The 25,863-nt window shown below is 36.8% G+C and overlaps 1 protein-coding gene across 2 annotated transcripts in view; it reads left to right on the forward strand.

The window, feature by feature from the left end:
* xpnpep1 (X-prolyl aminopeptidase (aminopeptidase P) 1, soluble) overlaps positions 1 to 25,863 on the forward strand; it is a 70,061-nt gene that overhangs the window by 8,726 nt on the left and 35,472 nt on the right. For both annotated transcript variants that reach the window (XM_028795859.2, XM_051922176.1), the window contains exons 3-8: positions 3,023 to 3,086; positions 11,016 to 11,120; positions 20,183 to 20,275; positions 20,885 to 21,028; positions 21,588 to 21,683; positions 21,840 to 21,921. In XM_028795859.2, coding sequence (XP_028651692.2) covers positions 3,023 to 3,086; positions 11,016 to 11,120; positions 20,183 to 20,275; positions 20,885 to 21,028; positions 21,588 to 21,683; positions 21,840 to 21,921 — 584 coding nt within the window. The remainder of the gene's footprint in view (positions 1 to 3,022; positions 3,087 to 11,015; positions 11,121 to 20,182; positions 20,276 to 20,884; positions 21,029 to 21,587; positions 21,684 to 21,839; positions 21,922 to 25,863) is intronic.

Here is a 25,863-nt window from a genome sequence, read left to right on the forward strand (position 1 = left end):
ATTACACCTCTGCTTTTTCCAGCTCTTCTTTTTAACACCTACATCTTACTCCCACTACATCTGAAGCCTCCCTTTGACCTGGTCTCTTGCCAGCATTTTTCTTCCTGACCTAGAGCAGTCTGGCGGGAAGGGGTTTTTGAGGCCTAGGCAGGGATATCCTTGTTCAGGTATACCCTATGTCAGGGGTGGCAAACTCCAGGCCTGGAGTGCTGCAGTGGCTACAGGTTTTCATTCTAACCCTTTTCCTAATCAGTGACCAGTTTTCACAGCTAATTAACTTTTTCCCCATCACTTTAATAGCCCTGTTAGAAGAGTTCAGCCTTCTGAATTGATTCCTTTCTTCATTAAATGACAGCCAAGCAGAAATGAGATGTGAAATGAGCTAAAGGATGACCAGCTAAACTGGGGCTTCAAACTCCAACCAATTTCACTCCAATCACTTTCTTAATGAAAAGCCAATTCTTGCTGTTAACTAAACCCGTCATTTAATTCCATGGCTTGTTGCTGCTCTCATTCTGCCACAGCACACATTTCGAAAACTGTTGTTTTTCTGTTCTTTCTAAGAGCACCGTCAAAATGTTTTGGTGACCTGAGAGATCAACCTTACCAAGACCATCACCTCTCTTTAATTTCAGATATTGTGTAATGGGCACAGGGGAGCTGGTCATGTGGTGGCTTGTTTTGTGTCTCATTATTGTTTGGCTGCTAATTAAAGAAAAAGAAACAACTATGGGGCCTGAGTCAAGTTAATTAAAAAAAGTAATCAGCAGCAAAAACTGGTCACTAATTAAGAAGATGGTAAGAATGAAAACCTGCGGCACTCGAGGCCTGGAGTTCGCCACCCCTGCCCTATGGTAATCCTAGAGCCAAACTATTGAAATTCTCCTTACTGTCCTCAGATGTTTCTGCAGTCCTTTGCATTTTCTTGTTGGGGCATTCTCATTAAGTGAATGATTTGCCTATCACTGGTGGTAATTTTTTATTTTTACTGGAGTGGTAGTGTATGTTGATATGTCTGACTTGTATGTATTGGGATCCAAGTATAAAATTACATTGGCAAAGTTGTACAGTGGAATACCCATAACAATAATAAATAATTAGTTTATTTTTAATTAGGATCCCATTAACAAAGTTGCTGTACTGTGTATGGTCTTGAATATAATGCAATTTAGCTCAATAAGGACAGTCATTATACAGTGACAAAAATGGGAAATTGTACTACAATAAGTTTTCTTCAAGTGTTGCTGAAATATTGAATCAAATCTACATCATAAATGATAAACATATACATGGCTCTGACAGGTTTTTCAATCTTTATTCCTGAAGAATCAGTAAATCTACTTATGCCAAACATTATGGTTGACTAAACACCACATTAAGTCAATGAGAGGCTGGGTTCTTTTATGTAAGATGGAAATTAATGCTTGTCTGGTGTTCCTGGTCAGATGACCAACAGTTACAACCATGAGAGGAGCAAAATACAGGCATCTTCGATCAGTGTTACTGTATATATGTTCTTCAGTGGATACAGGACTCTGGACCTGACTGGCTACTCTGTATTTGCAATGTTTCAAACAACTTCCCAAGTGATGTCAGATGTGGGTGTGCGTTATCTGGCTGAAATGACCCATTTCGTTGGTCCCCATAAGGGAAATAACAACAGAATAATCCTGTAGATCTACTGTTATATAGTCATCTACAATATCCATGTTAGATCTTTTGTATTTAGCTATAGTTCGTAAAACATTAATGACAGGTCCTGATGACAATGCACCTTTTGACAATGATATTGGTAAGTGTCCTGTGTGCAGGATTTTTTCAGATATGACACTGTCTTTCTCATTGTCAACTGAAAAAGTCTCACCCCTGCAAGAAAATCAGTCTTTCTTGACAGGTGTTCTCACAGAGTCCAATAAAAGTGATCACAACATTCTGATATATTTTGCAATCATGATTTGTCGAGGAAAAAGGTGTACGATTTTAATTATATAACCAAACTTAAGTGATGGATTTACTTTTCCTTATGGTAGTAGTCTGGTGCACTCCATACCTTACCCCAATAACTCTGTTACTGTACTTCTAAAGCTTTTACTCATTTATGAAGGAACCCACAAGCATATTTTTAGACATTATGTGTTGATGCGGTTTCTATTGTCACTGTTATGTAGAGAGTATATTACTACCTGTGCCTGAACTTGTACGCTGCTTTCTGACTTGTAAATAACATTTATAGATAATTAAGCAAAATATCTTAATAATCAAGTGAAATAAAGAATAAGACAAGATACTTAATAGACTCCTATAATAGACTCCTAAAGTGAGGTTGAAAGTGTATAGACCAACTCCTTCCTAGGTTTCACTTCCCTCAGTAATTTTTCTGCAAGTTATTATTTATGACTCAGCATCTGACTGTAGTTTTGTTAGCAATAGAGGAGTTGCATTTCCTTCTTTCTGAGCAAACCAACATGTTTATCAATTGCAAAACAGTAATATCTATTTAAGAAAAATTCCCCCCTTTTCTGGTAAATTTCACTGTAGTTTATGTGAAGTAATTTATTTGTGTTCTACCATTTGTTAAGAACAGAACTCATTTTTTTTTTCAATAAGTGAAAAGAGGTGACCTTTTTAATGGAATAACATGGACCAGTGACAAAAGTGTGGATGATGTTTGTATGATTTGTTATTTAGAAACTAAAATTATTAGACCTTAGGGAGCATTAGAATATATATATATATATATATATATATATATATGGCTCGAAAATACTCTTGTAATTATTGTAAAATTACGTATCTTTAAACCTATTTTAATTAGTACAATCTGATTTTCACATACAGGCTTGCATGATCTTTACATTAATGAAGGAAGCAATGGGTACTTATTAGCCTTGTTTCAATTTAATAAGTTTTGTTAATGAAAGGAAGTGGATAATCAGGTGACTATCATGAGCTTGTTTTTTTTTTTTTTTTTGTAAATCTCTTGATTAATGCTTTGTCTCCTATTTCCCTGCTTTTTTTCCAGAGCGAATACATTGCACCTTGTGACTGCAGGCGTGAATTCATCTCAGGATTTAATGGCTCTGCAGGTAGATGAGCAAGGAGTTAATCCTTAATTTTGTATTTTTTTATGAATAGAAGTCTCATTATGTCATAAACTTTTTTTTTTTTACCACAATAAAATATATTTTTTAATACTAATTTGGCAAATCTATGCAGAAATGTGTGGTATTCTTCTACCTCACAGTTCAAGGAGAATTAGTTTAAATTTTTGGCCTGCTGACCGTCACTGTGAAATTTTCATGTTCTTCTATCTGTGCAGGGTTTCCATCTAGGTTTTGCTACCACATGATCTAGATTGGTCTGGTATTTATAAATGTGGGGGTTTGTGATTGAGTTTGTCCTGTGAGGATATGGTCTTACCCAGAGTTGGTCCCTGCCTTGCAAAAAAAAAAAAAAAAGGTTAATTTTGCTGTTCATATCATAATAGGAGTTGAAAAATATTTCATTGTTATTGTTCATCAATTACACTCCTTTTGTGCTTATTACCATTTTCTTTCTTGACCTTTCCTGTGTTTTTCTTCAGTCCAACCAACCTCTCACTTAGTGTTTTTGCACATGTTCTCAACAAAGCTAATTTAAGAAAGGTGCATTCTTGTTCCATAAATATCTGGTATAATCATGCATTATGCCATCAGGAAAGTTGGTGCCATCATTCTTGGTGACAGAAGTTATAGCTATATGTCAATACAAATAATTTCTCTGTGTCTTATTAATGTACGTTTTCTCTTTTGAGGGGTATGTTCTTACATTTGCACAGACTGATACTGTAATTTAAGTATTATCAAAAACATGATAATCTTTTCAAACAAGGAATGCAAATTTTTATTACTTTTCATAATTGATAATGGAACCCTTTTGATCAGTCAATTACCAGTAGTCATAAATGAGTAATAAAAGGAAATAATACAAGGATACGTTTCCCAGAGGAAGTTTTATTTAGATATTATGTATGTACGAATTCATTTTAATGCTAAGTGAAAAAATGTTTCAGACTGTCTTTTAACACTACTACTGGAAAACGTTTTATTTAGAAATAGAAACATTTTGACCTTTTTTGGAGGCAGGTACAGTGGAACCTCGAGATACGATCGCCTCTGTATACGAGAAATTCAAAATACGAGGAAAGTATGAGCGAAAAATTCAGATCTAAATACGAGCATTGGCTCACGTAACGAGCCACGTGCCAGGCTGTGGGTATAGCTCGCAGCTTAGCGAGGGGGCGTGGTAGCTGTAGCGAGCCGCAGGGCGATCTGCGGTGTCTGCGTTTCTCACCTAAGTGCACAGGTGGGAAACTGCCCACATCCATGATTTGTCCTGTGGCTGATGGGCTGGGCAGGGTTGCCACCCGTCCTTTAAAATACGGAATCGTCCAGTATTTGAGAATGAAATTGCGCGTCCCGTTTTGAATCAATACGTATGCGTCCCTTATTTTTTTGTATTAAAAGTGGTAACCCTAGCAGCTGCCATGTCTTCCCCGCATATATAGAGAAGCGCGAGCCGGTTAAGGGGGAGAAGAAGTACAAGAAAAGAGAGGAGAGGAGAGAGAACGGAGGTTGCAGGAGGAGGCAGGAATCCACAGCAGTAGGAAGTCGTTGCGAGAGAGCGATCGAGTACAGGCTCGCGTGTAGCTGAACAGGCGAGCCAAACAGCTGAAGCAGGACGGTGTAGAGAAGGTCAGCTGCATTAAGTGTCTCGCCTGTTGCAGAGCCCGCATGGGAGAAGCAGGTGAGACGCTAACAGAGAAGAAGCACCGGGGATTGTCATCTGTTTTTTGAAGACTGCTTCCTGTTGACGTTTTAACCTCGTGTTAAAGGATTGTTATTCTTATGTACTTTAAACCTCCACTTCACAACTGTTTTAAGGATTAAAGATTTATTGAATGCTCTACTGCACTTTGGACACCTGTTTTGATTCTTTTAATAATCAGTTATATTATTTACCAGTGTTATTTATTAAAGGTAGACTACAGTATATATAATTTATCAGTATTATTTGTTAGGAAAATTGATTTTTATGTTAATATATTTGGGATGCGGAACGGATTAACTGGATTTCCATTATTTTCAATGGGGACGTTTGTTCTAGATACGAGAAATTCGCTATACAAGCTCAGTGCTGGAACGAATTAAACTCGTATCTAGAGGTTCCACTGTACTTGTGCAATTTTTCAACTATCAGGCCAGCTGCTGAGAACACCTACTCAGAAATCACTGATGTTGCAGGTTAGGCAGCCATTTGCCCATCAAAGATACATGCTAAATCCATCGACTATGGCTTTTAGTATAAACAAAACATGTCTGGGTTACAGGACTTGGTGAATTATAGGCCATAATGTTTCATGCATTATCACAAACAGATACAGCACTTAGCTTCTTAACAAGGCTGTCAGCTGGAACCTTTTGCATCTGTAGTATCACCAATTTCATTTGTCAGTTGTCATCCATGTAATGACACATTGTTGTGAAGTAATTCTCACTTGTTAGTGTAGTCCAAAAATCATTTGTAAATGGAAATTTATTGACTGTAGTTATCTGGGTTTTCAGTTACTGTGTCTTCTTGGTAAAATATTTTTCTGTACAACTAGTGCAGCGTGATTCCGTGACTAAAAATAATTGATTAGATGCTGGAAACCTTGACTTCAGTCACTTCAATCTTATTGTATCATTCCACACAGTCTCTGTGATCTACTGTGATACCCACTGGTTTTCCTTGATTGTTCTACTGATGTTGTAGATTACAGCAGTCCTACAGTCCTACCTCACAAGCATTTTGCCTGTTTTGTAAGTTGTAATGCATTGTAGCTGTACTGCTTTTGTATTTTACAAAAATATTGCCATTTGCAGTGATCATAGGATGGTCATCTTAAAGTCCATCTGAAGTTTGGTTTTAAAAAAAAAAAAAAATCAGGAGAATGGACAGGACAATAAGAGAAAACATAAGCTTATTTAGGGCAAGGTTCTGTGATCACATCATAGCACTATCTAAAGTGAGGTCTTTGGTCAAAATTCAGTCTGCTGCATCTAGAGCAAACCCAGCAGGGCATATGCCCTAAAAATCATGACCAGCAGACAATGAACTTTATTTTCGACAGAATCATGCTTCATGTATTGGGATGCTTCTCATCAACAGAGACTGGGCAGCATGTATGAGGTTTAGTTAAAAGGAACAATATAAATGTTTCAAAAGAACTTGATTAGGTCAACTAAAAAACTGAATCTGGCAAGAAATTCATCTTACTTAGACATATTGATGCAAAACACAGGGTTAAAGCAACTTTGGAGTGACCTAGAAGTGACATGTGAAGGGCTTTGAGTGGCCCAGTCAAAGTCCTGCCCTTGGTCTCATTGAGAATCTTTGGCATAATTTGAAAATAGGTGGTCCACTGGTGCTTTCTTACAATCTTAAATATGCCTCTGTAAATTTGTCAGGAAGAATGGCAAAATTAATTCTAAACAATGAGCAACTGTTAATTTTGACAAAAGATGGGCAAATCTAAAGTAACTGTGTTGAGTCTGAGCACTTGTGCAAGTATTACATTTCAGTTTTTGGTGCAGAAGATGAGCTGACATATACTATAACTAAATCTGTCTTAAATGTTTTCTTCTTGATTATGTGAATATACAACGTAAATGCAGACTGGAACAAAATCTGTAAGTATAATTATATATATTTGAAAACTTTAAACGGTCTGAATACAATTATAGGGAATTGTACATACTGCAGACTATTAGTTTTACAGTACATGGCACTGGAGAGTGATGGCATGTTGCATGTTAATTAGAACATGTAACTTAGAATTCCACTTTTAACTGTAGTTGTACACAATATGCACAGCTGAAGAAGCAATGATAATAAATGAGTTATTACTGTATAGGTTTTCTCTTTGGAGCAGTTTTTTTCCCAGAAAAATTCACATCTTTATTGCATACTGAATTTATAGCTGTCAATTGACTAAAGAACTAAAGTACCACATAAAGTTGAAAAGTTGAACTTTATTTTAGCATTGAGGTGCTTCTTCTTTGTAATTGTTTAATGACTCAATAAAAAGAGATCAATTACAAATTAATCTGCTTGAAATGAAGGGTATACTGACCACCAAACTACTCGGCTTAGAATGACATTAAGTCCTATGTATCTGGAGTTTAGGCATCCTAAATGGCAGAACTTAGCATGTGTAAACTGGCAACATCATAACCTCTAATGGTCACTGCACAATAGTATTTTACTGAGCGCACTTTGAACCCTAGCCAACCATAGCTGATTATACTACAGTCAATGGGCTAATTGCCAGTGATGTCAAGACAGCTTATAGAGAACAGGTTTATTTGATGTCAAACTGGTACTAGTACAGTAGTCTTACCTTTAACATCAGCAAAACCAAGGAGCTGGTCATAGACTTCGGACAGCAGAAAACAGGCTACAATCCATCCATCCATCCATTGTCCAACCTGCTGAATCCGAACACAGGGTCACAGGGGTCTGCTGGATCCAATCCCAGCCAACACAGGGCACAAGGCAGTAAACAATCCTGGGCAGGGTGCCAACCCACCGCAGAGGCTACAATCCCGTCTACATTAAGGTGGCTAGTGTTGAGAGGATCTTCAGCTTTAAAGTTCTTGGTGTCATCTTCATTGATGAACTTAAGTGGGCAAAACACCTTTTAGATTTTGTTGATGCCTTTACTTTCTTAGACATCTGAGGAAAACTTGGATTTCTTCATCTGTTCTAATGTAGTGAGAAGTCAAGCAAAATGACAGCTTTTATTGGCCAACTAAAAATATTACAATATGCAAGCTTTCGAGGTAACTCAGGCCCCTTCTTCAGGTAAGATGTAAATAACTAAATAACTTCTACAGGTGCACAGTAGAGTCTGTCCTCAATGGCTGCATAACATCCTGGTACAGCACCTGCTCAGCTCAATATTGTAAAGCAGTTTAAAGGGTGATGTGAAAGCATAGGGCATTACTGCAACCCAATTGCTGCAAAAAGGCAAACAGCCTTATTAAAGACTTCAGTCATGCTGCAGTTGCTTTTATTTGTCCTCCCTTCTGGATAACAGTATAGGATTATTCACACTTTCACCAGCAGATTCAGGGGCAATTTCTATTCACAGATATATATATATATAGATATATATAGATATATATATATATATATATATAGATATATATAGATATATATAGATATATAGATAGATAGATATAGATAGATTGTGGGAAATAGCCCGGACACAGACAGACGGACATCGTTATGTCACCCAACACACGTTTATTCTGTACACTATTTACAAAGTCAATTGATTTCACAACCTGGTGCCACAGCACCAATCACCCCAACAGTCCAGGCCTCTGTCCACAATATGCCTTCAGGCCGCCGCCTCCTCTTTCTCTCTCACTCTCGGACCTCGTCCTCTTCCACCCAACCCCAGCCTTGATTGAAGGGAGGTGGCCCCTTTTATAGTCACCCGGATGTGCTCCAGGTGGTTCCCGGCAATCTTCCGCTGACACGCCCCTGTGTGGCGGAAGTGCCGGCTGTCTCTCCGGAAGAACTCCGGGTGTCTCTTTTCTTCTTCCCCCCAGCACTTCCTGGTGTGGTGGAAGTGCTGGGGTCCCAAGTCCTCCAGGCATGGGGACGCCCCCTGGCGGTGACCACGGGCCCCTACAGGGTTGAGCTTCCAAGCCCTGTACCCGTGGCCCCCAATATAACCAGGGCGGTTGCCCCCTCGTAGTCTGGAGGAGGCATGAGCCCTACTCCTGTCCTCCTGGGCGTCCCAGCTGGGTAACACCCCCAGCTGCGTGCCACAATATATATACATATATATATATATATATATATATATATATATATATATATAGATATATATATATAGATAGATATATATATATAGATAGATATATATATATATATATATATATATATAGATATATATATAGATATATATATATATAGATAGAGATATAGATAGAGATATATATATATATATATATATATATATATATATATAGATAGATATAGATATATATATATAGATAGATAGATAGATATCATGATATAATTAAAAATGGTCACGGTTACAGTATATCTCACAGTGTAATCTACATATGTGTATATACTTTTCAGACTGAATCCAGGTTAGGTGCTTCTGTTGGCACAATTTATAGGTTAACAGTAGGAACTTCTAATGTGATGTTTCTTTTCATAAGAACCATTTTAATCAACTAAAGTAGTTATAATAATAATACATTAGTTGCACAGAATTTCAGAATGAACAACAGGGAAAAAGCAGAAACAAAATCAAAAACAACTTTGGATATGAAATAATATTCTCCTAAATAAAGAAAAATACAGGAAACACAAAGTTGAATTAGAATAACATACAATTAACCATAATAAAATACAAATACTACAAGAAAATCCTGCACAAATAACATGTTATACAAATGCAAATCATTCTGAGCACCTGGACAGAGAGGTAAACTGAAAGAAAGGGGCAGCTAAATGCCTTTCTGAACAAGTCAAGTCAAGTTAGGGAGCATGCATTGGTACAGTGCGTTGCCGCACCCACTACACATCGAAACAGCTCGGGATCCTTGTTGGCAACCCCCCCAGGCAGACACACGGTCCAGTCCTACCCTCCGGAAATGACCCTCTATCTGCCACAGACTGGTGTTACGTGGGCGACCCCTTGGCCTGGTCCAGCCATTTGGGACCCCAACAATAAGGATCATATGAGCTGTAGTGTCGTAACTGACGCTCCCTCACAATGCAGGTAATGTGCCTCATTCGGGACTCCATGAGCAACCGCTCATTTGACACAAAGTTAAACCAACAGTACCCAAGGATTTTCCGGAGAGACACAGTACCAAAGGAGTCCGGTCTTCGTCTCAGTCCCTGGATAGCGTCCATGTCTCACAACCATATAGTAAGACAGGAAGCACCAGGACTCTAAAGACTTGGACCTTCGTCCTTTTGCATAGATATCGGGATCGCCACACACCCCTTTCCAGTGACCTCATGACCCCATCCCAATCTGTCTACTGATTTCATAGGAAGAGTCACCAGAGACATGAATGTCACTGCCAAGGTAAGTAAACCTCTCGACAAGGTCAACACTCTCTCCTCAAACAGACACACTGCTGATGGCTGTGCCCAAGAGGTCATTAAAGGCCTGGATCTTGATTTTTATCCAGGACACTCGCAAGCCCAGACAATCAGACTCCTCGCTCAGTCTCTTGAGCGCACCGATCAGAGCTCCCATTGACTCCGCAAAGATCTCAGCATTGTCAGCAAAGTCAAGATCCATGAATCTTTCTTCACCAACAGATTTCTGAACAAATGTGTTTTAAGTTGTTTCTTTTTAAAGAATGATTTGAGTAAGCTAATCTCATTAAAAAATTACAAAATAAAGATAGATTTGGTGGTTATGTGTAGTAAACAATTGGAATCTACAGAATATTATAAAATAGTAATAATTGAATTATCTTAAAATAATCAGATGTGAATTATATATTTTACTAATTGTGATATTGTAGTTAACATTTTGTTTCTGTATAGATATATTTCACAGTCTTCACACCAAACCAAGATTTACTTTCTTTTTTTGACACTACCGAGTTTTGTCAGCTATAGGACTAATTGATTTGGATGAATCTGTGCTAGAGTAAAGTGTGACTGGGCCATAGAAAGATCTGCTCCCTTACTATGTGTTTCTATCAGAGATGTAAGGTTAACCCTGGGGCAAAAGAAAACAAATAAATCATTTACTACACAGTGCTTAATAAGTGGCCTTTCTATCAACTTTCTGTACACTGTCAAAAAGATGTTTTTCAAATTAATCCCATTTGAAAATGTAGTAATGTAGTAATGTTTTTGCATTATGGGTGTTTATGACATTAACAAAATATTACTAATGAACAAAAATTTACTAAGTGCCGTGGGGTATTTTTTCATTGAAGGTACTGCAATCATCACAGAACATCATGCTGCAATGTGGACAGATGGACGGTATTTTTTACAAGCTGCCCAGCAGATGGACAGTAACTGGACTCTCATGAAGATGGGTAAAGAATTTTCCATATCTAATAATACATATATAACATTAAGTAAGCAGTAGGACACACACTGAAATTTTACAAATGTATAACAACAAATATCATTGTTTTCTCATTCATAGTGTATTGTATTTAGGGATATAATAATTTTAGATAAGCAGTGTGTAAACTGTTAGCAAGACTGTAAAGGTTGTTTTTACATATAATTTTGGACTGTTTTAGATATATAATATATATACTTCTAAAGTACCTACCTAGAATATTATGCAGTTTTCATATCTGTATACCTGTGCTTATGTTGTTATAAATAAATGTTTCTTAGAATGAACATTTTAAATTAAAGTAATATTATATGTCATAGATTCATTTCTAAACAGGATGTTTACAGATTTCTGATTAAAGACAGCGTCTCCTACCTCTGCTTAACCTAGAATCATTTCTGAAGGAGTCACTTTCACCCATTAAGTAAATTAAAGGGATGATTTCTTAATTATAGGGGTCCACATCAAAAATAATTAACATTTGACAAGTAATGGTTATTAAATGTAAAAATGCTTATTTGTTATGCTATTGTTTATACAAAAAAGAATATTGTATGTCTTAAAAATAGACATCTATTAACATCATTAATTCAATATTTTATGTTAACAGACAAAAAAGATTTGTACAATCATCTGTTCAAAACACACTAGAAGCTGACTTGTCAACATAACATTGATGAACATATTATTTTTCTAATTATGTTATTAAATCACAAACATATCCAAGTGCGGCCAAGTAATAATAGTTTATTCATGTTGCTGGTGAATTTTTGCTTTCACTTCGCAAAGCTGTCTCTGGTGCTTTTCTATAATCAACAAATTTCCAGTCCTCACTTTGAGCTTAATTGTAAGCAGGGTGTCTTTTGGTGTACAGATGGTTTAAAATTTTTTAAACACTAATGCCTCCCTCTGTATAAGAAATGCAGAGCTGAGACAGCAAGTGCAATCTCATCCAATCTGAGAGTACTTTTTGGAGAATGCATCCTTATGATGCTAGAATATGACAGGATAAAGGTTATTTAAGTTTCCTTGTGGGGAATTTCTCACCTCCTTCCATCCTCACAGCCACAGTGCCACTTGGCCTTTTTGTCATAAGTACAGTGATTCAAGGTCTGTTGCATATTTTGTTAACTTTTTGTCTACTTCCTCCATAATGGCCATAAACAGTTAAGTTTTGACAGAGATAGGGCTGGGTAAATTAAATTGATATTGTGATACGTTTGACCCAAAATGTGATATTAGACACTTCTCAACATGTTTTAAAAACATTATTTAAATATTGAATATCAGCACCATATAGACATGTATATGTGTATATTGTGTAACAAAAACAAAATGGAATATTATCAAAAAGAAAAACACAACCTGTTTTTTCTTCTTTCCAGAATTAAACAGTTTCACGAATAGGTGCACCTCAAAGATGCAGTTCAGAAAACATTTTTTTTCCAACCACTTTGTTATAGAACACCTCTGCCTATTCTTAAGCTTTCATTTTATATATTACCTTTTTGTCTGCCAGTGAGTAAACATTACTCTCTCTCTCTCTCTGTCTGTTTTTATAGAAAGACAAAGCATTTGATTCATTCCTACACTAATCGCAAGTCATAATGCATGTACATACATTTATTATACATATATTGTTTTATGATTTCTATCATTTGTAAGTTCCAAATTATTCATTTGCATATACATGCTTTTTCTTGTCTGTAACAGACTATATGATGTGTGTGGGTATTTATTTTGTTACCTTCACTAGCATAGTAATTACTGTCTTTGTAGCCTGAAAACTCATCTTTTCCATTCACTGTTCTTAGCAGCTTCTCTGCGGTATACGTAGGTACTTTGCAACTCCAGACAAGAATCTGTAAGGAGATGCTTGAAATTTTGAGGAGAGCAAAGCTTAACTTTCACATTCAATCTGAATAAACAGTGAAGTAACATCTCCCTATTAAACTCTGGCACTTTAAAAATCACACTCATTTTTATTTTGTTAATTTATATTTTATTTTACTATTACTAACCTCTGCTCAAAAAGTAATATCTTTATTATATATAATACGCTACCGTGGCTATTCGTTTGTCTGTCCAGGGTTTTAAATCACCTGTAGCTCGCAAACCGTTTGACCCATTGACCTGAAATTTGGTACACTTATACTACGTGACGTCTACTATCTGCTTTCAAGGTGAAGATTGACTTCCAAGGTTATTCCTCTTTTTATTTCTATTTTATTTTATGGTAGAATCAACTCTCAGTAGGGTGGCCGTGCAGCGCATGTGTATGGGCTCCATTCTCATCCCTACCACCTACCCCGTCACTTCCCCTACCTCTTCATATCTTAAGTCATTCTTCAGGCAGATTGAAGACTTAAGTGCCGGCTTAAGTCAAAAATTAAGGAAAACGTACTAAATAATTACAATACAGACTAAATCAGTTTTGACTCAAAAAGATGCCAATGAAAGAAGAGAAGAAGCGGGCTGCTAGGGTGGAGAAAAGAAGAGATCAGGAAGTAATAAGCGCATCAACCTCTGAGCAAACGAATGGTAAACTTACAGAGAAAGAGGATGAAAACTATGAATGTGCAAGTCAAGTGTATTCACTGCACGTTATTGTGCAGTGTGTCATTACTGGTGGTTGTATATTTAACTTTCAATAATCTTAACAGATTAAAATATCGCCAGGACAACAAATGATCAAATGTTGATGCAAAACAAATGCACTAAATGTTACATATCCTTTGTTGTAGTTTGAAAGCTTAATTCACCTGCTAAATATGTAAAATTGGCTGGTAATGCATTTTACCCCATACACCAGCATTGAATAATTAACTCAAAATAAAATTATTAAGGCTGCTGTTTTTATTTCTACTTGTAGCATTTCAGCATAACCCCAAAGACCATGTGAAATGGATAGATGAGGGTTTATACTGCTTGGAAGTCTCACTTCTGGTATGGTGTGAAGTAGCATAGTTAGTGTAGTGATCTGACCACTGATAAAGTATGAGGTTTTTCTAGAGTGCAAGTCACTGCAGGTGTTATTTCTGTCCCCCTGGTGCTTCTCCACTCATACAGTATGTATCAGAGCAGTGAACATTTTACAGAACTTTGCTTAACAGTGGCCTGTTTTCCAGTAGCAGCTGGAAGGCACATTTCAGACACCACATGTGCATTAGTGGCCTCTTCATATGCAATAATGTATTTAAACTTTATACATTGTAATACATGAACTAATATCCTGGGTAAAACCAAATCATTTGTAAATGGCAGTGTTAACCCTACCTTTTTTACACTCTTCCTCTTCTGATTCTTGCTTCACTTTTTACTTTCTTGAATACATAGTATAGAGAAAGTATAGGAATCGTGAAAAAATTTAACAGGGGTGTGGAAATCAAATTTTTTTCTACTTGTCCACAGACAAGTAAACTTAGAAAATCCACTTGTCCGCCAGTTAAATGCACTTGCCCATAAACAAATAACAAAAGTGAAAAATAGTTTATTTTTTCTGATCTCTTTTATTGATACCAAAACTGCCTTCCATTTTAAAACTGAAAAAAGTTCTTTCAGGGAGTAATATTTTGCCACCTTGCTCTAGAACATTATATAAAAGATTCCCTTATCATTTTAACTCACTAATAAACAATGCCTTCATTATAGATATACTAGTTCTGTTTCACATATTACAGTTACATAACAGAACACTGTCCTGATTCATTTTCTGCCATGTTCTTCAGCTTTTGTCTTGCAACATCTTCTCCCCCAAGAATCTTTACCATCTCAGACAGCATGGGCTGAATGCTGTTCATTTCTGTTCGAACTGAACTGCTTGGTTCCTGGACTGATGGTCCTGCAGAAGTGGATTGCTGATGACTTTTCAGGTTTTTATGAGTGATGTACCTGTTGCCAGATGACAGCAAGAATTCTACAGCTGGTAGTGGGTCATACTCTTCTGAAGGTTTGCCATCAGCAACAATGCGTATCTGGTTTTGAAGGTTTTCCTGAGTCAGGTGGGTTCTTAGAGAACTCTTTACTAAATTCATATTGGAGAATAATCTCTCACAAGAAGAAAAAATAATCGCGTCTAAGTGAAGATTTTTATAGATATTTCATAATATTTGGAAACCGTTAGAATGTTTTCTTCTTTATTTTTAATAAACTGACAGCGCGAAACCAACTTGTTTTATATGTAAAATTCTCTAATCAAAAATGATCTATAGACAGCTCATCAAAATTGATGTTGTCATGCAATAAATTTCTTAATTCCTCAATATATCACAACCTGTGCGAAATCGCAAATTTCAGGAAAGATTAACTGTCTAACAAGTTTTGTTATGTGGTGAAAACATTTGCACTGTAAGTAAAATGACCGCATTTTTATGTAGAAACAATGAATTTTATCAAGCGTCTTCTATAATACGCTACCGTGGCTGCTCGTTTGTCTGTCCAGGATTTTAAATCACCTGTAGCTCGCAAACTGTTTCACCTATTGACTTGAAATTTGGTACACACATACTACACGACGTCTACTATCTGCTTTCAGGGTGATGATTTGTATTACTCTTTTCATTTTTATTTTATTTTATTGTTGAATCAACTCTAGGCACCGCACAGCAGGGCGGCCGTACGGTGCATGCATATATGCGCCGTTCTCATTCTCCCACCACCTTCACTAATCATTCTTGTGGCAGATTGAAGACTTAAGTGCCAGCTTAAGTGAAAAATTAAAGAAAACGTACTAAGTAATTGCAACACAAAAACTAACAATCAGTTTTAAGGCGAAAAGATGCCAACAAAAGAAGAGAAGCAGTGGGTCGCTAGGGTGGAGACAAGAAGAGCAGCTCAGGAAACAGCAAGCGCATCAACCTCTGAGCAAACAAATGCTAAACAAAGAAAGAGGATGAAAACTAGGAATGCTCAAGTCAAGTGTATTCACTGCATGTTATCGTGCAGTACGCCATTACTGGTTATATATAAAAGTTTTTGATTATAATGAAAAATCATCAGATTACATCGTAATGTCAGCATGAAAAAAATGACCGCATCTCCAAGCGTGTAAATAGTAGGGTAAAATACTTATGTAAGACTGTAAGAGTGCTTCCCCTTTGAAAAAATCAGCCATCATTTTGTAAACAATATTGAAGACCAATTTGAGACATGAAAAACATGCTTAAGTAGACGGTTTCCGCACGAAGTACGTACCCAAATGTTTAAAATTTGAAAGTAGTGGTAAAGATGTGCCCTGCACAGCACATATAATTCTTTTTTCTCTTGTCTCTTGCACTTGTCCGCGGACAACTGAAACCAGAAAAACACGCTTGTCCGACGGTCAATTTACCCGTGTCGGATGAGTCGGGCGTTGGATTTCCGCACCCCTGTTTAACCTCAAGATTTTGGTGAATCTTGACATTTTAGACCTTCCTGAGTCATCATTTTTGAAATGATGTCTGTGTGTAAACAAAATAACACAAAAACGCTTCGACCTAGGTCAGTGAGATTTTGTACAAGTGCTTTATATGAAAAATAAGGACTCCTTTCAAGTTTTGGGCTACTTCCAGCAACCGGACGTGGTGCTTTAACTGAATACTTTTCCAAACTTTCAAGTATCCATCCATCCATCCATTGTCTCCCGCTTATCCGAGGTCGGGTCGCGGGGGCAGCAGCTTGAGCAGAGATGCCCAGACTTCCCTCTCCCCGGCCACTTCTTCTAGCTCTTCCGGGAGAATCCCAAGGCGTTCCAAACTTTCAAGTAAACTATGGTTATAATTGCAAATAGATGATTCAAATTTGTATAGATAATTGTAATGAGAAAAAGCAAATGGACATGAAATTTGAGAAAAATTACTCAGCCTGAAGTAGTATTTTATTTAAGCAACCATCCAAATTTTTTGTTTCATGGAAATATACATCTGTAAATGACATTAAAAACTGTATTCAATAAAACACATTTCTTTCAATAACTACAGGGCTTTTCAAAATAAAAGAGCAGATTTCAAAAATTTATTTCAAACAAACTGTATAAGACAGAAACACATTCCACACATCACTGAATAGAGGTAAGTTCAAAGTTTAAAAGCCCGCCTAAAAGTACCAGTGAATACCACCGAGCTCTGTTTCTCGTTTGTAGTATACAGTAATCCTTCACTTATCGCAGGAGATAGGTTCCAAGGCCGACCGCGATAACTGAATTTCCGCGAAGTAGGTACACCATTATTTATTTAATTATTTAATGTGTATTTGGATGTTTTTAAACCCTCCCTGTATTGTTTGCAACCCACCCTTTACTCTATTAATAACAGGGACAACTGCTAAGCAATATGAAATCGGTAGATAAGTTTACACTTACTGTATAGCGAAGTACACGTAGCAGCTTGTAGGCGGTCATGACATCGTCGACCTTGTTGCAAAGATTCCTAAAGCAGATTCCATCCAGACTACTGCCTTATCACGTCTACTTGCAACTCGTTTTGCGCCCTGGTTAAAGGACACTGCGGCCGTAGATCTTCTATGCTTTTCCTCCTTTTTAAATAAAAAGAATCGTGGACTCATTGATGCCTGCAGCGGTGTAGCTGTTCCCTTCCTTCAACATATCCAAAACTTTTATCTTTTCTGCAATCATTTGCATCTTCTGTTGGCGCTTGGACACGGCCCCTGAAGCAGTAGCACGTTAATGGTGAATGAGTGAGATGAGACTTCCTGGTTAATGCAACACTCCGTCGCTGAGCCAATCAGCAGCACACAGGAACTTAACTGCGTGCTCCGATTGGGTAGCTTCTCAGCTATCCGCCAATAGCATCTCTTGTATGAAATCAATTGGGCAAACCAACTGAGGAAGCAAGTACCAGAAGTAAAAAGACCCATTGTCCGCAGAAACCCGCGAAGCAGCGAAAAATCCGCGTTATATATTTAGATATGCTTACATATAAAATCCGCGAAAAGTGAACCACGAAGTAGCGAGGGATTACTCTAGTAGCATTTCCACTTGGAGGTCTGGTTTTACCTGAATGACACCATTCCAGGACGATGGATTGGAAGATGTAGACAACAAGATCTTGCTCATCGTCTATGTCCTCCCAGGTCTCCAGAACTTACCCCCTGTGATTTTTATTGATGGGGGTACATTAAAGAAAGAGTGTTTGTTCCACCTATACCCGCTAATCTTCAAGATTTGCGACATCAAATTGAGGAAGCTGTGAATTCAGTAACAAGGGACCAGTTGACTCATGTGTGGCAAGAAATTGTCTACCATTTTAATGTTTGTCGCCCTACAAATGTTGCTCATTTTGAGTTCATTCAACCTCAAGGACCCTAGGACCAAACTTTGAACTTTCCTCTATCCAGTGATGTGCGGAATGTGTTTCTGTCTTGTAGAGTTTGTTTCAAATAAATTCTTGAAATCTGCTCTTTCAATTTGAATAGCCCTGTATTATTATTTTTTTTTTTTAATTCATACATAATGTGTAAACATTGAACATACCATGTAAATATAAAGATGTAATGGGAACAATAAGCTGCTACATCCCCGTTGTGTTCCTGGTAATTCATTTAATTTTATGATTTTTTTTTTTTATTTCTCCCATCATTAGCATAATTAAATGTAGCTAAATTTAGTTTTACCTATCGCAATTTATTACAACAAATATTACATAATACTAACACTTTTTCTATGTTTTTAGGTGACTGTAACTCTTTTTACTTTGCATGTAATCTAGGTAATGCATATGTAATTATGAAAAAATTCCACTGCCATCTTTGACTTCCCTAAGTGCGAAAATATAATTTTAATTTAAAGTTTGATTGTAAATAGAGAGGGCGGCACGGTGGTGCAGTGGGTAGCGCTGACCTGGGGACCTGGGTTCACTTCCGGTTTCCTCCCACAGTCCAAAGACATGCAGGTTAGGTGGATTGGCGATCCTAAATTGGCCCTAGTGTATGCTTGGTGTGTGGGTGTGTTTGTGTGTGTCCTGCGGTGGGTTGGCACCCTGCCCGGGATTGGTTCCTGCCTTGTGCCCTGTGTTGGCTGGGATTGGCTCCAGCAGACCCCCGTGACCCTGTGTTCGGATTCAGCGGGTTGAAAAATGAATGGATGAATGTAAATTGAGATAAAAGATTGTGTATCGATATTATCAATTAGTTATGATGAGAAATAAAGACATATGATATTTAAGAAATAATGCACAACTGGAAGTGGTTCTGATGACATTTTCCTCTCTCAGTATACAGTACGAGAAAGTCGAGAGGAGCACACTCCCGATTTTTCGGTCATGTCACCATAAGGGAACATGGATAGAGTCAACATATTCATGCTTAGAAAGACCACTGCAGGTTTTATGGATTTTATTTAATGTTCAGAAGAAGTTTTGGAAATTAAATAAAAATGTAAAACATCTCGATACTTGATTTTGCATATTGATTTTTATTAAATATCAAATTGAATCAGAAGTTTGATATATTGAGCACTAGACAGAGGGTACTTTTTTCTTTGTGAAGGTGAATCAAAGACACTGACTTCTTTGTCACTATAAAATGAGTTTCTCTGTTGAGCCTTCCAGGATGATCAACATCATAGCGGAAGGTCAGTGTGTATCTTTTAGAAAATAATATATAGTGGAGTCAGATTGCCCTTTGGGTCATTCTTCGGTTATAAAATTGCTGCCAGAGGTTCCAAACCCCTGTATGCAACTTCAAATAGTACTGCATTCAATGAAAACAAAGATGACACAGATGAGAATGAATAATTTCTTTTCATCTCCTGTAGTTTTGCAACACCAACAGTATTAACTTTAAAGCATTAGTAATGAGGTGATTGTATTATTGTTTTAAACTTCTTTATATAAGGCACTAATGCCTAAATAACACCGAACGATATGTGATGTGTAATGCATAATTTCAATGAAACAGAATTCCTTTTTCAGCTTGCTTACAACTCCTGCCTAAACACAAATACTAAATAAATAAACATTTGTGAGATATTTAATTTCATATTAATGCAAGAATGAACACGATTACAAGTCTGTTTGTAATATTTCTTTATATTAGGCTTGAAAGAAACTCCCTCTCAGGAAGACTGGTTGATAAATGTTCTCCCTGACAGTTCAAAGGTTGGAGTAGACCCTTGGATTTTACCTTCAGGTCAGTTAATTGGTATTTTAAATAAGATCCATTATTCTTTTTCAGGTTTTGTGAAATGTTGTCATTTTAAAACAAAATGTCATATGATATTAACTGGGTAATTGTAGCCTTCATCTTTGCTAATTCTGATATTTTGAAAATTATCAGGAAAGATAAATTATCATTCATGTTTAAAGCTATGGACATGTTAATCATGTTTCACCTCTGTGAGGTATTTTTTGTCTTGCAGAGGATTTTGTCTTTCTTGTTATATGTATAGCAAATTAGTCTAAAGAGCATTTATTTAGATCTGGTGCTGATCTTTAAATATTAAACTAAAAATAATCTTACTAAATATAGCAATAGTTGTTGATTATTCTATTGAAGTGCCTTCAATTTCTATTTCAGGAAACCAATTGCAAATGATTAGTACTATTGTGGGCTTTCTGCTTTTTGCTTTAAACTGTAGATTGTTAAAAATGCAGTGGTGGATGACTCATGTTTCCTAATTATGATTAAAGAAATCATTGAGAGGATTATGGGCTGGAATAATAAATGGTAAAAGGAAAATATTCCTGTCCAGCTGAAGCATTATGTTCTCATAGACTGTGGCAAAATTATTCCTTGCAGATCAGTGGGAGACAATGTCCAAAGCCTTGTCCAGTGCTGGTCACACTCTGGTACCTATTAAAGAAAATCTTATTGATATCATATGGGAGGATAAACCGGCCAGGCCCACTTTACCTTTGATGACTCTTGGCCTGGCTTATACTGGTAAGTGACTTCTTGTTAACCATAACCAGGTAATCTACCTGAAGCTAAGCATGTTCAGGCCTGGCCATTAACTGGATGGGAGACCATCTAGGAAAAGCATGGGTTACTGCGTAAAGAGGTGTTGGAAAGGCCAACAGGGGTGTTGACACTGTAGTCTGTGAGTGGATCCCAATGCCCTAGTGCAGTGTCATCTAGTTGTTTCCAAAAACACATAGTTAAATTAGCCTTTCTTTGATGTGCATTTTGTCATTCACTGTTTATTTTTAAATTTACAAGTTTATAATACCACAATGTAACAAAATTAAAGACATGAGAGTCATTCTTGGTTAGGATTATGTGAAGTCGAAATCTGTTACAGTGGTTGTTCCTGCAAGCAAAGTTCTGATGCTGTCAGCATGGAATATTTGAAGCAGTTGCAAGATTTTCTCTTGAAGTATCTGTTTGGTTCATACTAAGAAATGCAGAATTGTGCATGACATTGTTTACAATTAAATATGGTTGTGAGGATTGTATAATTTTTAATAATATTTTATGAAACGGCTATACTTGTACATTGCAGGTATGAGTTGGATGGATAAGATCACAGCTTTGCGATCTAAGATGGCAGAAAGAAAAATATCATGGATTGTGGTTACTGCTTTGGATGAAGTTGCATGTGAGTGTTTGGAACTGGAACTATTTTAGTTTTGTTACAGTGCTTTATACTGCCATTTGTGAAATATGGCATTGAAGCTGACTTGTAAATTTTTGTTTGTGTCCTAGTGGTAAAGAAATGTGTTGTGAAATACTATGAATTCTTTTCTTTCCCTAGGGCTTTTTAATCTGCGTGGCGCTGATGTTGAATATAACCCAGTTTTCTTCTCTTATGCAATTATTGGAATGAGCTCCATTAGGTAAAGTAGTGCATGATTTTCAGTTTTTTACTTCTGCAAATACTTTATGATAATAGTGAGCAGCTTAAGTTGTCTAAGGTTGCTGTGTCTTCCATTTTCTGCCGCTGACTTGCGTTAAAAAGTAATGTTTGTTGTCATGACATTTATTCCACAATTGAGTATATTTATATTCTATTTCACATTTTTGCAAATGTCTACTTAAAAGGCAGGCTTTTTTCAGTAAATCAGTTTAGATGACAGTAAATATCTGTGCGTTTGCTAGATATATTGCTTTGAACCTCTTCATTTTCACCAGAAAGGCTTTTTTGATACAATAATAAATAATATTGAAAATGACCATATCAAACTGGCAGAATGCATATTATTGAATTACAGTGTAATTATATTATGTAATTCAACTTTTGAGAAAAACAGCATGCCTATGTAGAAGTTAAAACAGCTTTATTGATTCTAAAACCTACAATCATTCTGTTAATTTTGATAAATATTGGGGATATTGTTGAATAGTCAAACAAAAAAAGAGTGAACCTTTGCTATTTGAATAAAACTGTTTTCAGAGTCTAAAGTCATCACAGACTCAAGTTATTATGTCTATAATATGTCAGCTTTTACAGTTTCCTGTCAACCTAACTGTTAAGCCTGCACAATTAATCCATTTAAAATCAAACTCATGATATGAACATAGGCATCTACTAAATGGAAAAGGCTGCAATTTATATATATGCACTCAGTAGCAGGGGTGGCCAGCTCCAATCCTGGGGCCTCATGTATAACGCCATGCGTAGAACTCACACTATAACATGGCGTAAGCACAAAAGCGGGAATGTGCGTACGCACAGAAAAATCCAGATGCAGGAATCTGTACATACGCAAACTTTCACGTTCTTCCACTACATAAATCCCGATCAGCGTGAAAAGTAACGCACATGCACGCGCCTTCTGTCCCGCCCCAACTCCTCCCAGAATTATGCCTCTTTGAATATGCAAATCGATATAAATAGCCTTCTGAGAAAAGACAATGGGAAAAGCACGGGGAAAATATAAGAATTTCAGCGAATACCTAGTGGAGGCAAAGGAAAAACGTACTATTTGTTGGTTTAAACAGTGGTATAATCAACAAAAGGAAGTTGATCAAGTGACAGAGTGTCGGAGAAACTCGAAAGCTCAAGTTCACAAAGTCGCAGAGTTCCCGAAATAAAAAAGAAATCACATATCAAAGTTGCCGTGAAAAGGCAAGTCGTAGCCCACCGTCTGAGTGTCATATGAAAGCTTATTAGGGTACAGACAAAAAAATAGGCACACAGTGGGGAAAAAAGCACGAAATGTCAATTTTAATCTTGAAATTTCCACTTTAATTTACTAGTTTCTCAAATCTCATTGTAACTAAAGTAGGACGTTAAATGCTTTGTTCTGTATTTGATCTTCTTTGTGCTCTGTGTGTGAATCACTACCTGCTTCTTAAACGGGCTTTCTCTTTCTCCGACAGGACACATAATCCATTACATTCGTGATATTACAGCTCTCTGAATAATTAAAATACTGAGATGTATACGTGATATCTTTTTCATGATGACAGGAATGAAAGCATGTTATTAAACATGGGAACACGGTGGCGCAGTGCTTGTTCATATCTCACGCAAGAGGCTTGCTGCGCCATGCGCGACCTTCAATGAAATAATTTATCACAGCAGTACTGTCTCTTTCAAACGTACTAACCTCCAATTCCTGTCCTTGCTTTTCTTTCTCCAAATACCCAATCGCCACACAATCAGCTATGTAATAGACGTGAAGCCATTTATAAGCTTAGAACGCTGATTCTTCAAAACTTTTAAGGAACATTGAAATATCTTCGTAGTACATGTTTAATTATTCTATCCGTCTATCCTTCCAGTGTCGCGTCAGCGCAAGAATACAATGCAATGCAGGAACAATCCCTGAACTAGCTAGCGCTGTGGCACCGTGTCCTCACATGTTTAATTATTAGCAATACAGATTATTTAAATGAAGTTAAAGTTTTATCTGTATAATATAATCAACATATTTTGCTGCATTTCATCTTAAAATTGTGAATTTCCCATTGGGATTAATAAAGTATCTATCTATCTATCTATCTATCTATCTATCTATCTATCTATCTATCTATCTATCTATCTATCTATCTATCTATCTATCTATCTATCTATCTATCTATCTAAAAATGAATACCATCATCATATGTAAATACGTGCTTTATAAAGTGGCGCAGGTTGTGCAATATTATACCTGTAGTGCAAGTTTACAGTGAGGTAATTGTACTTATAAGTACAAACAGTTCTACAAGGAGCACTTGATGGACTGATTGAGTGCGTTTAGAGTTCTTGGGATGAAACTTTTTCTAAACCGCGAAGTCCGTACTGGGAAGTCTCTAAAGCGTTTTGCCGTGGCTGAGGCAGCGTCTGCTTCATGCTGTGTACCGATAATTCTCTTTCCGATCAGCTGCTGCTGTGATTCCCCACTCAGATACAGAGATATAAATACTCTGAGTGGTGCAGTGAGAGTAATATGGAAAAAGATGATCTGCTGTGGCAACCCTGCGTGTTGTTGACTTTTTTTCCACAAATAGAAAAAAAAAAAAAAAAATTTAAGATGGAATGAGCATCCCTAATTTTCTACATTAATATGTTCATTAATACATTTATTACTGTAAATAAGTAACACATGGCAGTAAGTCAGTGATAGTTCATTGGTCAGAGTTCAGTCATTCAGACAGTTTTCTTTAATTATTCTCTTTCTTTTTTCTTAGAAAGCTGCTGTTGCATGCTATCTGTTGTATTGGTATTAACTTGCTAAAGGTCTTATGCACGTTATCTTGACCAAATGAATTAATTATAAAGACACTCAGTACCAGGGATGGCCAACTCTAATCCAGTGGCTGCAAGTTTTTGTTCCAACCCATTTGCTTAATTAGAAACCAATCCTCACCAATAACAGATCTTATTTAATTTCATAGTGTTAATGCTTTAACTCTACCATGTCCGCTCATTCTTAAGTCATAGATTTTTTTTTGTTTCTAATGATACATGTGTCATCTAAGTGATGTGAAGCCAAAAACGGATGAGTAATTTTCCGTTTCTTTCTCTTCAGTTTCCTTTTGAGTACTTAATTAAACCAAATAGTGAATGATGAATATAGATAGGTGGAAATGGTGGCAAGCGAGATGTACAACTGCTGGTTCCTTTGTCATTTGCATCTTATTGCTAATAAAGAACAGTTAAATTCATGATTTCTCATGAAGCAATTGGATTAGAACAAAAACTTGAAGCCACTGTGGCCCTCCAGGACCAACATTGCTCAGCCCTGAATTAAAGGGTCCGAGTCTTAAATAGCAAATAAGTTAAATGAAAAAGTTAATTAGTAGCAAAAACTAGTCACTAATTAAGAAAATGGTTAGATTGAAAACATGTAGCCACTGGTTGGCCACTCCTGCTCAATACTGTATAGCATCAGCGTTTTACATGAACTACAGTATTGTCACAAGTGAAGCTCATGTTATCAAGGACTTTCAGTGTCACCTAGTTTACTTTTTTAGAGAAACTGAGAACTGAACAAAACTTAAAAATTGGTAATTAATATGAACTAGTCAACCCGCGGCGTAGCATACGCCGCATAATTATGTATTGATGGGTGAACACTTCCTGAACGACACAGTTGTCAGTACTTGTAGATTAAAGTGTAGCGGGTCTTCGTTGTTGCCGCTTAATATAGCTTGCGTACTGAGATGTTCCGGAGTCACAATTGAGAAACACTTTTTTAATGTCTTTTAAGCACAGGGGAAAAAATGAACATGTGAAACATCCATAATGTAATAAGCCACCAAGAAAAGTAACATTGCAACAATGCTATCTATGACCCGATCGCTGTAAAACAGAAGTGAAAACAAAATCGAGCCCGGTGCATTCTTTA

This window comes from Erpetoichthys calabaricus, chromosome 2 (genome assembly GCF_900747795.2).
Source record: "Erpetoichthys calabaricus chromosome 2, fErpCal1.3, whole genome shotgun sequence".
NCBI lineage: Eukaryota > Metazoa > Chordata > Cladistia > Polypteriformes > Polypteridae > Erpetoichthys > Erpetoichthys calabaricus.